We start from the raw sequence: 16,792 nt of genomic DNA on the forward strand, positions 1-16,792 counted from the left end.
GGGGCCGGTACCGGGAGGGAGGCGGAACTCCACCGGGGGTGGACGGGGCTTACACAGCCCGCGCCACTCCCGCCGCAGGGCAGCGCCGGGTCCCGCGGTCCGCCCGCCCACAGGGGGGCGCTGTGGTGCCGCCCGTTCCCCCCGCCGCCGCCGTTGAGGCTCGGCCGCGGCCGCCGCGGTGGGGCGGGATGGGCAAGAGCTGCAAGGTAGTGGTGTGCGGGCAGGCCTCGGTGGGGAAAACCTCCATCCTGGAGCAGCTGCTCTACGGGAACCATGTGGTCGGTGAGTGCGGCGGCTCCCCCGGGTGTAGCGGGCCCTGGGCAGTGCCGGTCCGGGGATCCCTTTGGGCTGTCCCTGGTCACCCCCACACGCACCGGCCGCGCTGTGCCAGGGCCCCGGCAGCGTTCCCACGTGTCCCCTGCCCACCCCCGGCAGGTTCGGAGATGATCGAGACCCAGGAGGACATTTACGTGGGCTCCATCGAGACCGACCGCGGCGTGAGGGAGCAGGTGCGCTTCTACGACACGCGGGGGCTGCGGGACGGGCTGGAGCTGCCCAAGCACTGCTTCTCCTGCACCGACGGCTACGTGCTGGTCTACAGCACCGACAGCAAGGAGTCCTTCAAGCGTGTCGAGCTGCTCAAGAAGGAGATCGACAAGTCCAAGGACAAGAAGGAGGTGAGTCGCCCCGGGAGAGTGGGATCTGCTCCCCTTGGGCAGGTTGTCACCTTTGGTTTCTCCAGCCTGTCACAAGATTCTGATGGGTCCCTGATCTGGGAGACTCCCAGCAGTAACAGGCTGTCTTGTGGGATGCTCTCTGAGCATACAGGTGCTCAAAGGCTCCTTCTGCTTTGGGGCTGGTTTGGGACACACAGACCCTAGCAGGAGGAGAAGGGAGCGCTGAGATCATTGGGTTTCAAAAGGCCTTGACATGGAATCAGTGGCGGGCCAGGCCCACCACAGAGGGTCCCATGGCAGAGCCAGCCAGCCCTGCAGCTCCGTGCTTGGTCGTCAGGGGCCCTTCTCACCCTTTTGGAACAGGTCACCATTGTGGTTTTGGGCAACAAGTGTGACCTGCAGGAGCAGCGGCGGGTGGACCACGATGCAGCCCAGCACTGGGCCAAGGGCGAGAAGGTGAAGCTGTGGGAGGTGTCCGTGGCTGACCGGCGCACGCTGATCGAGCCCTTCATCTACCTGGCCAGCAAGATGACCCAGCCACAGAGCAAGTCTGCCTTTCCCCTGAGCCGCAAGAACAAGGGCAGTGGGTCCATGGATGGATGAGCCTGCTTCCCCTTCCCTTCCATTGCCACCTGCTCTTCCTCACCTTCCTGCTTCCCTCGCACGCTCCTCCTGCTGAGTCCTGCCTGGTGTCACAGAGCCTGTGGGAAGCAGGTGGCCAGGAGGAACAGTCATCCCAGGGCTAGGGATGGTCCTGGTGGATGAGAGAGGCGGTGGGACAGGAGCCACTCCTCTCCCTGCCCAGCCCCTGCAGCTGTCAGAGGTGCTACAGGAAGGTCAGGATTCACTCAATGACCCCCTCTGCTCTCGGGTGTAGGCTGGGAGAGTGGAACAGAGGCACAGCACAGGCTGGCTGGAGCGTGGGCATCAGCTCCACATCTGGAGGGAGCAACTCCCTCTTTTTCTATTTCCTGGCAACATGTGGGCAGGGCCTGTTTGCTGGCCCTGCCTCCAGCCAAGCAGCTCTCCTTGCCCTGCCCCAGCTGGCTCTGTGCTGCTCCCTGGCAGCTTGTCCCTTACCATGACAGTGTCCACTGCTCCTTTATGCACTGGAATATCCAGACATGCTGCCCCAGGGAATGCCTAGAGCAGGACACGTGCTGTTCCTGAGGGCAGGGTGCCTAAATGCACCATTCTAGCCCTCCTCTTCCTGAGTGCAGACTCAGCCATGAGCTTGGAACTGTACTTACCCTGCACAGCTCAGATGCTTTGGGCTGTGGCAGCTCTCACTGCCCACCTGCCACAATGCTGCCTCTTCTCAGAACCACCTTAAAACAAGGCACAGGTGTCCCAGCCCTACCTGGCAACACTTGTTCCCTTCAGGTAGTCTGGATGTAGGAAAAGAACTGATGAAAAGCCCCAGTGTGTTTATACTTGTTCCTTTTATTTACCGAGTAACACAATAAAGCGATGAGATTCGGTTATCAAAATATTTTCCTTTTTTTTTTTCCCAACAGTTATAGTACATCAAAAAAATATACAATGAACATTACAGGAGGGTACTGGCCAAGTCCCTAGAGTCTGGATATTCCATTTTGGGTTTGTTTTTTTTTTCTGGTGTTTTGAATCAAATTTCACATCACTCCAAGGTTATTTACAGAGGGGCACACGTTACCGAGCGCTATGGACTATCCCTACTCCTAGTACAGCATGTGCTAAGTCAAAGGCAGTAAATGCTTTGGAGAGCAGGAGGGGATTTGGGGGGATGCCATAACGGGGGTTTCTTATGCAGCTCGTTGCAGTATTACTGTCACTAGAAGGAATGGCTTTCACAGGGTTAAAGTGCCAAGAACAGGAGTGTGTCAGGACTCCACTGGTGAGGGGCAAGGAGCAGCCATGGCTCCAGCACAGGCTTTTTAGAACGATGGAGGGGAACAGGCCCACTGGTGCCACGTGGCTCTGCAAGCTGCAGCCCAGCTGCTCCAGGCTCCCCAAACTTCTGAGGGGCTGGGCACAGCACCAGGGGCTCATGGCACAGGAGGGGACCCACTGTCCTGCTGCGGTGGCTGGACTGGGGGTGACCCCAAGGGCCTGGGAAGGGCACAGTGACACGGGCAGGGGTGGCTGGGGACGTGCCAGCCATGGGCTGCTTGGCACTGGGGAACAGGGACAGCATCTCCTGTCCCCTGGGGCCCCACCAGCACAGGCTCCTGTCCCCTGGGATGTGGGGTCCCTCTGTGTCCCCTGGGCTGTGGGTCCATCTCCCTATCCCTGGCAAAGCCGTTTCTGCAGGGAGCCTTTCTTCCCTCACATATCCCACCACTGCTGCAAGACCTTTCCATTGTCTCCACACACAGCTGCTCACTCTTCTCGTGGTGCTCTCTCCCACTCTCCTCCTTCCCTGGGGAGGGGGTGCTCTGAGCAGGTGAATTCACACCCAGGGCCTCCCTCACTCTCCTGTCTCCGTGGCAGGAGCGCAGTGGTGGCTCCACGGTTGGTGCTGCCCACGGACCCTGCAGGTGTGAGCTCCTTCCTGCAGCTTTCCTGCCCTTGCCAAGGCTCCAGCCCTGGGAAGCAGATATGTTTCAGCCATCTGAGTCACCCATCGGCCCCTTCCTGTTCACCTTCCCGTGCCAGGCCCCATCCTGAGCATCGGTGGAGCACGCTGGGCAAAATCCTTCTGAAATCCAGGCGCTGCTTGTGGCCAAGACGTCAGATATGTGTGCTTGTGCGTGTGGATTCCCAGGTGCACACACCAGCCTGCCTCTTCCCGAGGGCTGGGAGGGAATGGGAGTCACAGCAGAGGTCTGAGCCAGCACCCTGGGCTGGGGACAGGACAGAGCTCAGTGTCATGTTGGTTCTTCTGCTGCCACCACTGCTCCAGCTGCAGCACCAAAGGGAATTGCAGGCGGCCAGTGTGGCGGGTGAGCTGCCCCCTGGATTGCATAGATCAGGGTGGGGTGTTCCTCCAGAGAAAGGTCCATTTGGGATGCAACTGTCTCTATGTACAGCAGCGTGCTGGGCACCCAGAGCGCCGCGGTGACAGTCCCAGACAGGTCATGCTTGGGCTGTCTGAGCACAGTGAAATGCAGAGCTATGGCCTCAGGGTCCCTCCAGAGCCTGGCACTCTGCAGGCTATGGGTGCACCTGCCACCTGATTGTCCAGGCTGCTGAGGACACCTTTGATTTTGGGAATCATCAGTAACTTCCTGGAAGCTCCTAACTGGGATGGGATCGGAGGGCTGTGCACGGCAGGTGAGCAGCAGCGTTGCCTTTCACTGGAGAACTGAAAGTGCTTTAGGGACATTCACTCAGCCTCACAGCATCTCCCGGGAGGTAGGGGCAGGGCTGTCCCCACGCTGGGACAGAGACAAGGACGGGTGCCAAGCACAGGGTCACCTCCTTGGGGAGCCAGCACTGGCACTCCTGGCCTTGCTGGGCATGAGTGGGGCCCAGCTTGGCCACATCGTGTGCTTCTGGGGCCAGGGCAGGGCCCGTGTGCTTTGGAGGGAGGAGGCACCGGCCCTGGGGTCAGCTATTGCTCTCGGAGTGAGGATATGGTCAGTGTGGCCGTGCCTGCCACCACAGGGGCTCTTTGGCTGGTGGGACATAGGGAATTGGGACAGGGGGCTGGTGGGTGGCACAGAAACCTCCTGCCAGCACAGGCAGGTGCGGGGCTGGCAAGGGCACAGCCAGCCCAGGCTGAGAGAGAAACTGCCAGCTTCCCACTTGTGCTGGGGTTGTTTCTCCCAGGAAGAGCTGGGCTGAGATTCCCCTCACACTTCCCTTCCCACTGGGCTGGCAGGGAGCAGAGGGATGCTCCTTCTCCCAGGGACCAGCCAGCTCCTCTCCTTCCAGTCTGGAAACTGGGAGGGCGATGAAGAAGCAGCCAGCAGGCCAAGGACAGGCAGGCTGTGGCCATGAGATGGTCCTGCTGATTTGGACACTGTCCTCTTCCATGCACTGCCTGGGCTCATCTGCTGAGCAGGGGCCAGCACAGGCTGGGGGGGCGGTGGGGATGCACGGCGGGGCTGGCCAGGCTCTGTCAGGGCACCTCTCTCCAGTGGGAGCCCTCTCCAAGCAAAGGAGAAGCTGGGGTTGATGTCTACCACTACGTTTTCCCACCAGGCAGGAGAGCAGGTACGAGGAGCGCTGTCCCCAGCCCAGCCCGGTGCACAGAGCCTGGCCGGGTCAGCAGCTCTAGTAGGGTGCAAAGACGATGGGACCCGGCGTGGGGCGGACGTGAGCCGGCGGCGTTCGGAAAAGGGCTGGTCCGAGGATCGGCGCTTGGAACAGGGTGGTGGCAGCTGCCGGTCGCAGGGCGAGGGGTCCGGGCATGGCGCAGACGGCAGCGGCGGTGAGCGGGCTCGGCAGGAAACGGGTGGCCAGGGTTTTGGTGAGGTGCTTCTGCAAAGCCAGCTTGGACTGCAGGGAGGGAGGAGGAGACACCGTGAGATGGCAGGAGAGGTGGAGGAATCGCAAGTGAATGCTGCTGCCAAAGCACTCCCAAGTTATCCAGGAATAGACTCAAAACCCACCACCACAGCTCACCCTCCTGGAGGGGAGAAGCTGAGCTGTGGTGATGGAAACCAAGGTTTAAGAGAAGCAGCTCCCATAACTCACTGAAAGGATGGAGTGAGGATCTGTGAGCAAACGAAGCGCTGTGCAGGGAGACAGGTACCTTGAGAATACTCACTGCGAGGGCAGCATTCTTCTGCAGCTTGTTGTAGGGGCTGTACTTGGGCTTGGGTGGCTTCCCTGCCAGCCTGTCTTTGTGCCTCCGGCTGCTCATGTGCTGGGGAGGAAAACAGCAACATCACTGGGAGCCAGGACAGTCAGGGGTACTGTGCGGCTCAGGTCTGTGGGGACACCAGGTACCACACCCTGAGTCCCTCCACACCCACACCCAGTGCCCAGGCACTCCCAGGGCATTGTCACCTGCTTGAGCTGGGTCTCGGAGTTGACGTAGATCTCGCACACTTGGCAGTGGAAGGCCTTGTTCTGGATGTTGATGCTGCCCTTGTTCCCGATGCGCTTGGACTTGTGCCCTGCCCGGGAGAGCAGCTTGCCCCGGCCTCGCCGCAGCTGCGTGCCGTGACCTTCCAGCATCGACTTGTGCTTGGCGCCTGGCAGGAGGGGACACTCAGCTAACCCAGCCCCGTGCCAGTGCCACAGCAGCAGGAACATGGAACATCCAGCAGCAGGTGCCCTCCAACAGCACCAACCCGTGCCCAGCAGCACTTGCAGGCAGAGGGCACAGGGAGCCCGAACTTTTGCCATTGCTGCACAACCCCCTCCCAAACCCTGCCCAAGTGCACGTCGCAGGCAGAGCAGAGATGCTCATGTTCCCAGAGACCCCCCCTGCACGAGGCAGCTTTGGAGAAGCTGCTATTTCCAGCGTGTGCTGGAGCCTGTCGCCTGTCCCCGGGCGTTAGCACAGTCTGCAGCATCTGAGCCGTGCCCAAGGTCACAGCACAGCCAGGAATAGCTCAGCAGGGTCACAGCAGGTGGGGAAGGAGGAACCCAAGATCCCTGCACACCTGGGGACAGGGTGCTTCGTCCTGTCCCTGACGAGGGTGCATGGGGAGCAAGTAATTTAAGCCCCTGCTAATTCATTCTGTTTTTTAAGGAGCTGTGTGACAGCCACAGAGCAGCGCCAGCCTGCAAACGTTTGTTTGTTTGATTGTTTGTTTGTTCTTTTTCCCCCAAATCAGCTCCTGAATTTGTAACTGGAGCTGACAAAAGCAAAAGGACATGTCTGCAGCTAAGCCACAGCAGTGTCCTGAGCCAACCCTGCCCACGGCAGCTGCTGCTGCCCCAGCAGGCAGTGGGGTGGGAGGAATTGCTCCCCAGTCTTTGAAAGGACCTTCTGTTTAAATTTGGGGTGCCCAGCTTAAGCATCCTCTAGAGAAAGGGGTGAGCCAGGAGCTGGAGCTGCAGGGCCCACAGACCCCACTGGGGACCCCTGTACCATGGCTTCCACCACCCTGGGGGACCCTCAGCAGCTCCCACAGCTGCCCACCCCAAGGGGCTGCCCCACACAGCCCAGGAGTCATTGCAGGCTGTGCAGCTCCACAGCTCATTGCATTCCCAGGGGTTTTCTCCATAGGGCCACAAGCCCAAACCACCAAGCAGCTGCTTTGGGAAGTATTATTCCAGGTTTGGAAGAAACCCTGGCTAACAGCTTCAAGCTAAATGGAAAACAAAGTAGCCTAAATCACTTGATTAAATGTCCTTAATTGAGACATGATCAATAAGAGTGTTTGACCTGGTGAAAATTCACCCTAGAAGCTGCAGCCCAGGTAAAGCCCCATGACTTATCTGTGCAGGTAATTTTAATGAATGTTTTTTAATTACAGCAACACTCATTAATGCTTGCTACTTCATTACAAGGCTGCTTGGTTATGGGGCGTTGCTGGGCTTTGCTCAGAGCCCCAGTGAAGTGGCAGGGGCCCATCCCCCTGTCCCCCTGCCCCCCAAAAATGCCCTTACCGGTGTTGTGAGCCTCCAGCTGGGACAGGGAGTTGACGGTCACTTTGCAGGTGGGACAATACAGGTGCTGTTTGCTCTTTTTCCCCTCTTTCTCGCTCTCAGGGGCCGAGCTGACGCTGCTGCCTGACTCAGCTGCCTGTGCCTCAGCTGCCTGGGCGGATGAGGAGGCCACGCTGGTGGCATCTGAGGTGCCCTCTGACAGCTCGGAGGCTGGTGGGGAGCCCAGAGGGGCAACACTGCCTGGCAGCTCCACTGGTGATTCCTCAGTGCTGGGCACCAGCCCCAGGCTGCTGCCCTCACCCTCCGACTCCTGTGGGCTACTGGCATCAGCTGGTGGGAGGAGAAGGAGAGGGGGAAAGAGGAAAAGAGAAAGAAATGGGCAGAAAGAGAAAGTTCTCTGTGCTTGAACATGTTTTCTGGATTTCAGAGAGCACCCCCATATTCCCCAGACCATCCCAGAGGTTTGCATGCATCCCCAGCTCCCTCCTGTTCCAGCTGTTATCTCCAGTGCATGCAAGCTGGGCTCAGCACCAAACCCTGGTGCTGCACAGCTCCCACCAGCCCCATCCCTGCATGTGGCAGAGCCCTGGGGGTGTGTGGGACAGGGCTCACTCCCAGAGACACCAAATCACAGGGAAAACACCCCCTGTCCCCTGCAGGAGCCCAGGGGGCACCAACCACAGCCTCCCCAGCCCCACAGCCCCCCTGTACCTGTGCTGCCCAGCTCCCCACTGCCCACAGGGCTGGGGGCCAGCTCAGCTGTGCTGTCCTGGCCAGGGGTCCCTGCTGCAGCCCCCAGCACCTTCTGCTTGTTCTTCATGGCCTCGATGGCCTTCAGCCTCCGCGCGTGCTTGTGGCCCTTGTAGTGGGCTTCAGCCTGGTTCTGGGGGGAGAGAGGGATGGCCGAGTCACTGCTGTGACAGACAGACAGACAGACACACAGACATGGGCAGGGCAGGGGCTCAGAGCCGGGAGTGGCCACTCAGGCAGGTTTCTAGTGCAGCCACCTCACCTGGTGGCACCCACGCCCAGGGTAGGACCCCAAAGAGGGGCTGGGAGTGGGGTGTAGCACAGAGGGGTGTTGGCACTGGGGTGTAGAACAGAGGGGTCTTGGGAGTGGGGTGTAGCAAAGAAGGGTTTTGTTTTGGCACTGGGGTGTAGCACAGAGGGGTTTTTTTGGCACTGGGGTGTAGAACAGAGGGGTTTTTTTTGGCAGTGGGGTGTAGCACACAAGGGTTTTAGCAGTGGGGTGTAGCACACAAGGGTTTTAGCAGAGGGGTTTTAGCACAGGGGGTTTTAGCAGTGGGGTGTAGCACAGAGGGGTTTTTGGCAATGGGGTGTAGCACAGAGGTTTTTGGCACTGGGGTGTAGCACAGAGGGGTTTTTGGCACTGGGGTGTAGCACAGAGGGGTTTTTGGCAATGGGGTGTAGCACAGAGGGGTTTTTGGCACTGGGGTGTAGCACAGAGGGGTTTTTGGCACTGGGGTGTAGCACAGAGGGGTTTTTGGCAATGGGGTGTAGCACAGAGGGGTTTTTGGCACTGGGGTGTAGCACAGAGGGGTTTTTGGCACTGGGGTGTAGCACAGGGGTTTTTGGCAATGGGGTGTAGCACAGAGTCATTCCCCTCCTCTCCCCAGCCCGCTCTGACACCAACATATTGAGGCCAAGGTATCACTCTCTAAGACATAGCACATTGCTTGCTTGGTGAGATAAGGACCCTGCTCTGATTAAATGCATCAAGTCACTCCTAAAAGCAGCTTTCAGGCAAAATTTATGACTCCAGAAACCTACAATGAATTGTTGCTGTAAAAAGATGAAATAAAGGGGTTTTTTGGTGGGGAGGACACATCACCCAGTGTGTCCTAAGGGGTGTCCAACACATGGTTCATGTCCCCAGCTCCTCTCTCTCAGTGAGCACTGGATAATGAAGCGTGACTCTGATGGATTCGTGTCTGCACCAAACTGATAAAAATGGCCACAAAAATAATTCCCCTGAACACTGATGTCCTCCCAACAGGGACAATGCTGCATTGTCCCCCCAAAACAACCCCGTTTCGGCAATTTATGGAGTGGAACCCCAGTCTGAATGAGACACTGTACCCCTTAGTGGGACAGATTAATTTGCACAGCATTCCTGGGGGCCAGCTGAGGATTCCTGGGCTCAGCAGCGGGAACCATCCTACCCCATCCCTCCCCCTGTGGCTTCCCAAGGGCTGGGGCTGGTACGTGGGAAAGCAAAGGGCGAGTCCAAGTGTGGTGCCTCATTAGCAAAGACAATGAACTGCCCCTGGAAAACAGGGCTGGGTGCAGCCAAAGTAGGTCACAGCCTCCATGCTGGAACACCCACGGGCTGTGAGGGTCTGGGCCAGCCAGGGGGATCTGGAGGGACGTGGGCAGAGCAGGAATGGGGGCACGGGGCACTCGTGGGGAGCACATTGTGGGACTGACCCTCCTGGCACAACACCTCTAGCTGGGAAGCAATGAGCAATGAAGGAAGCAATGCTTTTCCTGAGCTGCTTGGCCGTGGAGTGAAATCATGAAGCCCAGAACCAGGGATTTTTGCTGGCAGAGCAGCAGCAGCAGCCCCAGGCAGTGCAGATCCAGCATGGCCAGGCTGGGATGGCTCCTCTGCAGGCAGGAGCAGCTCCAGCAGCCCAGAACTCCTGTGCTGCTGGGCACCAAAAGGACTGGCAGCTCTGGTGGATGACACTGAACATGGGGATGGATGAGACTGACCCAGGGATGGATGGGACTGACCCAGGGATGGATGGGACTGACCCAGGGATGGATGAGAGTGACCCAGGGATGGGTGAGACTGAACCAGGGATGGGTGAGACTGAGCCAGGGATTAATGAGAGTGACCCAGGGATGGATGAGAGTGACCCAGGGCTGGATGAGAGTGACCCAGGGATGGATGAGATTGAGCCAGGGATGGATGAGAGTGACCCAGGGCTGGATGAGAGTGACCCAGGGATGGATGAGATTGAGCCAGGGATGGATGAGACTGAGCCAGGGATGGATGAGATTGAGCCAGGGATGGATGAGATTGAGCCAGGGATGGATGGGACTGACCCAGGGATGGGTGAGAGTGACCCAGGGATGGGTGAGAGTGACCCAGGGATGGATGAGAGTGACCCAGGGGATGGATGAGAGTGACCCAGAGGATGGGTGAGATTGACCCAGGGGATGAATGGGACTGACCCAGGGATGGATGGGACTGACCCAGGGATGGGTGAGAGTGACCCAAGGATGGGTGAGAGTGACCCATTTTTGATGACACCCCTGGCAGGGGCTGGCCCCGTGTCCCTCCTCACTCCCAGCCCCGTGTGTGGCCCCACTCACAGCAGAGTTGAAGCGCAGGTGGCAGATGTTGCAGGAGATGAATTGCTTCTTCTTGAGCGGGGCGGGCACGCCGAAGGTGTGGCTGATCACTGCCTTCTGCACCGGGTCCATCTGCAAGGGGAGGCAGGGAGGGCTGGCTGCTGTGTCCTCGTTGGAACCCAGGAAATCCCTCTGGCTGCCCTGGGGGACTCGAGCCCCTGCCCAAGGGGGCTCAGAGACCTTGGCACAGAGCCCAAGACCCCTGGGCCTCTGATTGTGACCCATGGAAAAACAATTACCAACCTTTATATGAAGAATTACAAGTCAAAAGAGTTTAAGTAGAATGATAGTGAATTGATCACAGGGTGAAAAATAGATTTTTTGGGGGTTTTTAGAATGGGGGTTCAGGGGGCAAAATGGAGGAATCTGGGCATGGCCAGTCTTTCTCCTTCTTCTTGGCCTCCATCTTCTGCTGTGATGGTGGCACTTTTGGATTGGTTTAAGGTAGAAGCTCACTCTCTAACATAGGTGATAGGTATTGGGAAGTTATGGTAAATAATGTACATGTAGTTTTTAGTATAAAAGATAACACCAGTGTGCCTCAACCCAACCAGACAGACAGACCTCAGTGGGTCAGAGAAAGAATTTTATAGATAAGAAGCAATAAACAACCTCGAGAACAAGAACAGAAGAGCTCTGACTCCTTCTTTGATGGCTGGGCTGGGAAAAGAGACTTTCTAACACATCTTGGGGTCACTGTGAGCACCAGAGATTCTGGGGTGTCCTGATGGCTGCCCCAGTGTGGCACCATGATCTGGTGACCCCCAGGCTTGTCACACTCCCAAGGAGCCACTGCCAAGGCCACAGAGCTCACAGGGAGTGGCTGCAAGGAGCAGGGGATGCATCTGCTGAGGAGATGCAGCCATGGAGGCTCCCCTGCACAGGGCAAGGGGCTGTGTCAGCACTGGCTCCTGTCCTGCTTAAACCAGGCCTGAATCCATCAAATCCAGCAGGTCTGAATGTTGGCTGGGGTCTGGGAGAAGGGATGAGACCCCATCTGCACCAGTGTGTGCCCAAGTCCCCTCTCCCCTCACAAAGACATTTGTGTCACAGATGACAAATTACCAGTTTTTGTTTGAACCTCCCTGGCTACCCTTGACCTCAACAGGAGCAGAAACCACCAAAACAAACATCTGGCCATTCATTCTCCATGTGCTCCTCAGCAGAGAGTTGGGATGTCCCCATGCAATGCCAAAGGCACGAGCAGGGCCGTGTGTGCCAGCCCACAGGGCTGCCAGGGCAGGAGGGACACCCAAGACACAGAGCCCACAAAAGCCCCTCTGGGCTGCCCCACTGCTGCCCAGATGTGCTTTCCACCCTCTCAAACCCAACAATGACAACTCAGTCGCCAGGCTGGGCACACACAGAACCCCTCCAGTGCCCTGCCAGGAGTCTGTCTGTCCTCCAGCCTGCCCAGGGCTGTGGTGGGGCCAAGCCTGTGGCCAGTGCCAGCCCCCAGCCCTTCTGTCTCACCCCAGGGCTCGGCCTCATTCCACAGCCCAAGCACCAAACTGCTTCCAAAAGCCATAATTGTTTTTAACAAAATGCATTTATTAAGGAAGAAAACATAAGAATAACCTCTTTGTCTGAGCGTGGCTCCAATCTATAATGCAAGTATTGTTCCCTAGCCTGTGGCACAGGGAGATTATCTTATCTGAGTCCTGCTGTCAGGAGAGCCAGGGGTTTTCAGTGATCATATTTCTCTGCAAAGCTATTTCACTGCCCAGACAGGTGCATCAGTCTTCGAGGCACATGCCTGGACAACAGCACCATTATCAAGACCCCAAATTCCTTTCCAGGAGTGAGCAGAATGGTAAAAGCAGGTGATTAATGAAGTGCCTGTTTGCTATGAGATTTTACTCGCTTATCTGGCATATAAATGAAGAGGCATTTGGGGTTCAGCAGAGACCTTGGGGGAAGCTACAGATGGCCAAGATGCTGCTCCATGCCTGACAACAAACATTGCAATGTGCTGCTGGCAGCACCCCCCTGCTGCTGGGATGCTGGGCCAGTGCTTCCAGAGAAACACCCAACTTTCCATTCAGAAAGGAAAAACTGCTCCAACCCTCCCAGCAGTTCCAGCTGGTTGTACCCACCAAGCCCTGGCAGCTCCCGTGGGCTCATCCACACCCTGGGCAGGTGGGAATCAGAGGAGGGCGCAGAGGAAAGGGAGACGCTGGCACAAGGACACAAATGAGGCCAGGGACTGTCTCGGCCTCATCCCAAACCTGCCAGTGAAGCCAGGGGGACACATCTGAGCCTCAGCTGCACGGTGGTGGTGCTGAGCAGCCCCAGCACAGGGTCTCCTCATCTGTTACCTTGGTTTTTTAAGATTTTCTAAGCCTTCTGATGCTGACGTTCTTGTGTTGAACTTTCTCACACACTTTCTGTAAATTACTCATTGTTTTGCATTCCTTTACAGAGGAGGAGAAAGTTGATGGGCTGTGGGTCTGTCCAGTGTCACTGGAGAGAGGTGGCACTGTCACCCTCCAATGCATTGTCACTCTTAGAGTCAGAAAATAAACTTCCCTTTTTCTTCACCTTGACAACAGCGGTGTGAGCTTGTGTTCTTTCATGTCCTATGGCAACACTCATCCTCCTGGGGTTATGCCAGGGTGATGGCACCAACCTGGATCTTTCCACCCTCTGTGCTTGTGCCAAGTCCACCCTGCTCCACGCCGTGGAGCACAGCAAGGAGCTGTGTCCACCAGAGCACCTGCACCTGCTCTGGGCAGGCACAGACTCACACTGCAGGGGCTGGACTGGCAGCACCCTCAGAGCTGCCTCCTCACCCCAGCCCCAGGGCATTGCTGGTGCCCACTGCTGCTCCTGCTGTCCCAAAGTGAGCACAAGCACTGTCCCAAGCTGCCCACCCCCATGGGAGCACACATGGTCCCAGGGGCTTTGCCAGAAGCCCAGCCCAGCTCCAGCCCACGCCGAGCACATCTGAGAGCCCTCGTGCTTCTCCCCAAAACCAGACACAAACATCCCTCTGTTCCTCCCTGCTGCATGCCCTCACAGCTCTCCCAGACATTAGAACCCCCCCCAGCTTCTGTGGGGCTACCTACCAGCACCTGCAGCCAGGGATTGAGGCTCTTCCTGGCAGTTCCCAAAAGAATGGAGCCAGCAGCAGAGGTGGCTTTGGGCACAGCAGTCTTGGGGAATAAAGATCCCAGCTTTATAGTCAATTCCTATTGACTCACATTGCTTTATTTATCCCTGGATGTTCCTGCTGATATAAATAGCCATCCCTGTGCTGTGGCCACTGAGGTCAGGGCAGGAATTCACAGGGATGCAGCATCCCCTCAGATCCTGTCTGCTGACTGAGTTTTACCAGGCGCTGCTGGGTCCTGGGGATTTGCAACATCCCAAGCTGAGGGAATGAGGGAAGGGCCTTTGGAGCAAGGAAAGTGCTGTTAGGGGTTTTTTTTCCCCCCTTGGTTGTTGCTCTAAGTGACAGGAGGCAGCTTGGAAGGGTTTTGTTGGCTCTGGAGTAAAACATCTGCTGGGTTCATGGGAGCCCTGTGACCTGCTCGGAGTGTTGTGCTGGGCAGTGCAAACATCTCCTGCTCTGCAGGGCATCACTGAGCCCTCACAGCACCACCAGCCATGCAGGGCATGACAGGGGAACCCCCAGATCCTGCTGCAGAGCAGCTCCAAGGTGGCAGCAACCTCAGCAAAGGGCAGACCCTGACTGCTCCTTCCATCCCTGTCCCCACACTGAGGCTCAAGCGGAGCCTGACCAGCCTGGCTCAGGCTGCAGGGATGCTCCAGCCCCTCATCCTGAGGGATGGAAGCTCTGCTCTGGCTCCTCCAGAGCAGCTTAGGATGCTCCAGCCCCTCATCCTGAGGGATGGAAGCTCTGCTCTGGCTCCTGCAGAGCAGCTCAGACTGCAGGGATGCTCCAGCCCCTCATCCTGTGGGATTGAAGCTCTGCTCTGCTCCTCAGAGCCACCAGCCTGGCACACCCTGCACCTCACCCAGCCTCTTTTGGCCACATCTCCAGCACAGACACACCCCAAAGGGCAGCTCCTGCCCCTGGACCATCAGCCAGCAGCACACACTGGGCTCAGGTCTGAGCTCAGAGTCCCCCCATGGCTGGGACAGCCTCCCCTGGCATCTCTGTCTATGTCTGACCCATCCTCTGAGGCAGGAGCCCACATGGAGCACAGCAGCCATCAGCAAGTTCCAGATTCATTTTCCAAATTAGTGATTTTTTTAAAGCAACAGCCGTGGGTGAGGCAGCGGCAGGTGGGAGCCAAGAGGGGAGGACAGCAGGCGTTGGGTCAAGTTCACTCCTGACTCCAGAGACTAAAAAAAGAGTCCAGACAAAAAGCAGGAACTATAATGGCATCAAAACCCCTCCTGCCCTGTGTTCCAGCTCATTAGCCCGGGGAGAGGCTGGGCTGGGGCTTCAAAAGAGCTTAAAGGACTCAGAGCCTAAATCCCATTCAACAGCAACAGGAATCCTGTGCCTGATTTCTGGACTGTCTTTGAGGATCTCAGTGATAATTTGCACCTTCTGAGCACGTTTAAGCTCAAAGCTACTCACAAAAGGCCAGTGAGCAGGGAGAGGGCTCATTTCCAGGTTCATGAGAGAAAACAATGGGCACTGACTGAGCCCCAGAACACCAGTATGCAGTGCCTCTGGGGCAGAGATGGGGAGCAGCCCCCGAGTTCTGCTTTACCCAGAGCAGGACCTGCTCCACAACAATTCTGGCAGCACCCAGGGCTTACAGAGACCCCCACGGGGCTGGGACCAGCCTGGAGGAGGGGAGCAGCACTGGGAGAAAACCATTCCACACCCGATTCTGGTGTATCTTTGGCCACATCCATGGCAGTTTAGCTGCCTAATGGAACATCTCTAAAGATGTGTGTCATTGCCCACCCCACAATCCTGGGCTGGTGGTCCAAGGTCAGGACTTGGAGCCCAAGTGGGAGGTGGGAGCAGCCCCCCAGCACTCTGACTCCCCCAACATTCACAGCCACATTCCTCATCTCTGTAGTACGTTCTTTTCTTTTCCTTATTTAATTTTCAACTAATGAACTGCTCTCCAGAGCTACTTTATTACTATTGATTCCAGGGGCAAAATCCAATTGATCTTGGTTAAAATGAACCATGTTTTTAATTCTGGTACTGACAGGCTCTGGCTGGGCAGGAACCTCTCCGAGCTAAGGGCAAAGTGGGCATGTTGAACTGGCATCCAGCAGCCAAAGACCCCAGGAATTAAACCAGGAACTACCTGGTAGTGTTCAAGGAGTGGTGCCATGCAGAGAAGGGACTGCTCTAGGGGAGGAGGGATCCAGCAGCCAATGCCCATCCTCCCTGGGTGTCACAGACACATTTTATGAAAAATCCTTTCGTTAGGATTTTTTTCTCCTGAGAAGCTGAGAGGCCTCAGGAACAAAATGTAAACAATAATTAATCTGCTGCTGTGGAATGCAACAGGTGCATCTTTGATTGGTCCATGTTGGTTGTTTTTAATTAATGGCCAATCCCAGTCCAGCTGTCTCGGACTCTCTGAGAGTCACGAGCTTTTGTTATCATTCCACTTCTTTCTTTGCCAGCCTTCTGATAAAATCCTTTCTTCTATTCTTTTAGTATGGTTTTAATATAATATATATATATCATAAAATAATAAATCAGCCTTCTGAAACATGGAGTCAGATCCTCATCTCTTCCTGGGACCGCTGCAAACACCACACCTGGGGACTCACCGTGTTGAAGTTGGGGAAGAGGTTGAGAGGTGATGTCCCGTTGAGCCTGAAGGTCAGGAAGTGCTTGATGTCCAAGGGAGGATGAAGAGGCCGGCCAGGGATGGGCAGTGATGCTAGGAGGGGGCTGCTGTGTCCGGAGGGACCTGGGCAGGCAGAGGGAGAGAGCAGCGTTAGCACCGTGATCCCTGCTGGCAGCAGGAGGACAGAGCACACCAGACATGGCACGTGGGGACATCTGGACCCATCCAGGGAGACACCCCAGCCCAGGGTGGCCCTGGGCACCCCTTTGCCTCCCAAACTCCAAACTTTCAAACCTTCCAGGCTCCAAACCAGCACCCCAGTTCCAAACTGGATGCTGCCACCTCCACATCCCAGCGTGGACATGTGCAGGAGTCCAAAGCCTCAAAAAGCGCCCAAACCTCCCCCAGGGAAGCAGCTCCTCCCCTGGGCTCCCCCAAACCAGCACCAACCAGGGCTCCTCACCACGGCTGGTGAGGATTTGGCTGCCAGCAGCAGCCACAGGG

The 16,792-nt window shown here is 57.0% G+C and overlaps 2 protein-coding genes across 6 annotated transcripts in view; one reads left to right on the plus strand and one right to left on the minus strand.

Moving 5' to 3' along the window:
- Positions 1-9: 9 nt before the first annotated feature.
- On the plus strand, positions 10-2,167 carry NKIRAS2 (NFKB inhibitor interacting Ras like 2). Of its 2 annotated transcripts, XM_066567114.1 has the most exons (4): positions 10-282; positions 436-513; positions 611-677; positions 1,041-1,246. In XM_066567114.1, exons 1-4 carry the CDS (start codon positions 189-191, stop codon positions 1,135-1,137), a joined length of 336 nt encoding a protein of 111 aa, XP_066423211.1. In that variant the 5' UTR covers positions 10-188; the 3' UTR covers positions 1,138-1,246. The 2 variants fall into 2 exon arrangements, with proteins under 2 accessions (XP_066423211.1, XP_066423210.1); XM_066567113.1 differs by having other exon boundaries at positions 88-282; positions 436-677; positions 1,041-2,167.
- ZNF385C (zinc finger protein 385C) overlaps positions 2,101-16,792 on the minus strand; it is a 68,505-nt gene continuing 53,813 nt past the window's right edge. For 3 of the 4 annotated variants that reach the window (XM_066567110.1, XM_066567108.1, XM_066567111.1), the window contains 7 exons: positions 16,269-16,411; positions 10,512-10,622; positions 7,881-8,052; positions 7,170-7,499; positions 5,616-5,803; positions 5,359-5,472; positions 2,101-5,102 (listed from right to left, as the gene is read on the minus strand). In XM_066567110.1, coding sequence (XP_066423207.1) covers positions 4,878-5,102; positions 5,359-5,472; positions 5,616-5,803; positions 7,170-7,499; positions 7,881-8,052; positions 10,512-10,622; positions 16,269-16,411 — 1,283 coding nt within the window. In that variant the 3' untranslated portion in view covers positions 2,101-4,877. The remainder of the gene's footprint in view (positions 5,103-5,358; positions 5,473-5,615; positions 5,804-7,169; positions 7,500-7,880; positions 8,053-10,511; positions 10,623-16,268; positions 16,412-16,792) is intronic. The other variant, XM_066567109.1, reaches the window with a different exon arrangement.

The sequence above is a fragment of the Molothrus aeneus genome, chromosome 28 (genome assembly GCF_037042795.1).
Source record: "Molothrus aeneus isolate 106 chromosome 28, BPBGC_Maene_1.0, whole genome shotgun sequence".
NCBI classification, from domain to species: Eukaryota; Metazoa; Chordata; class Aves; order Passeriformes; family Icteridae; genus Molothrus; species Molothrus aeneus.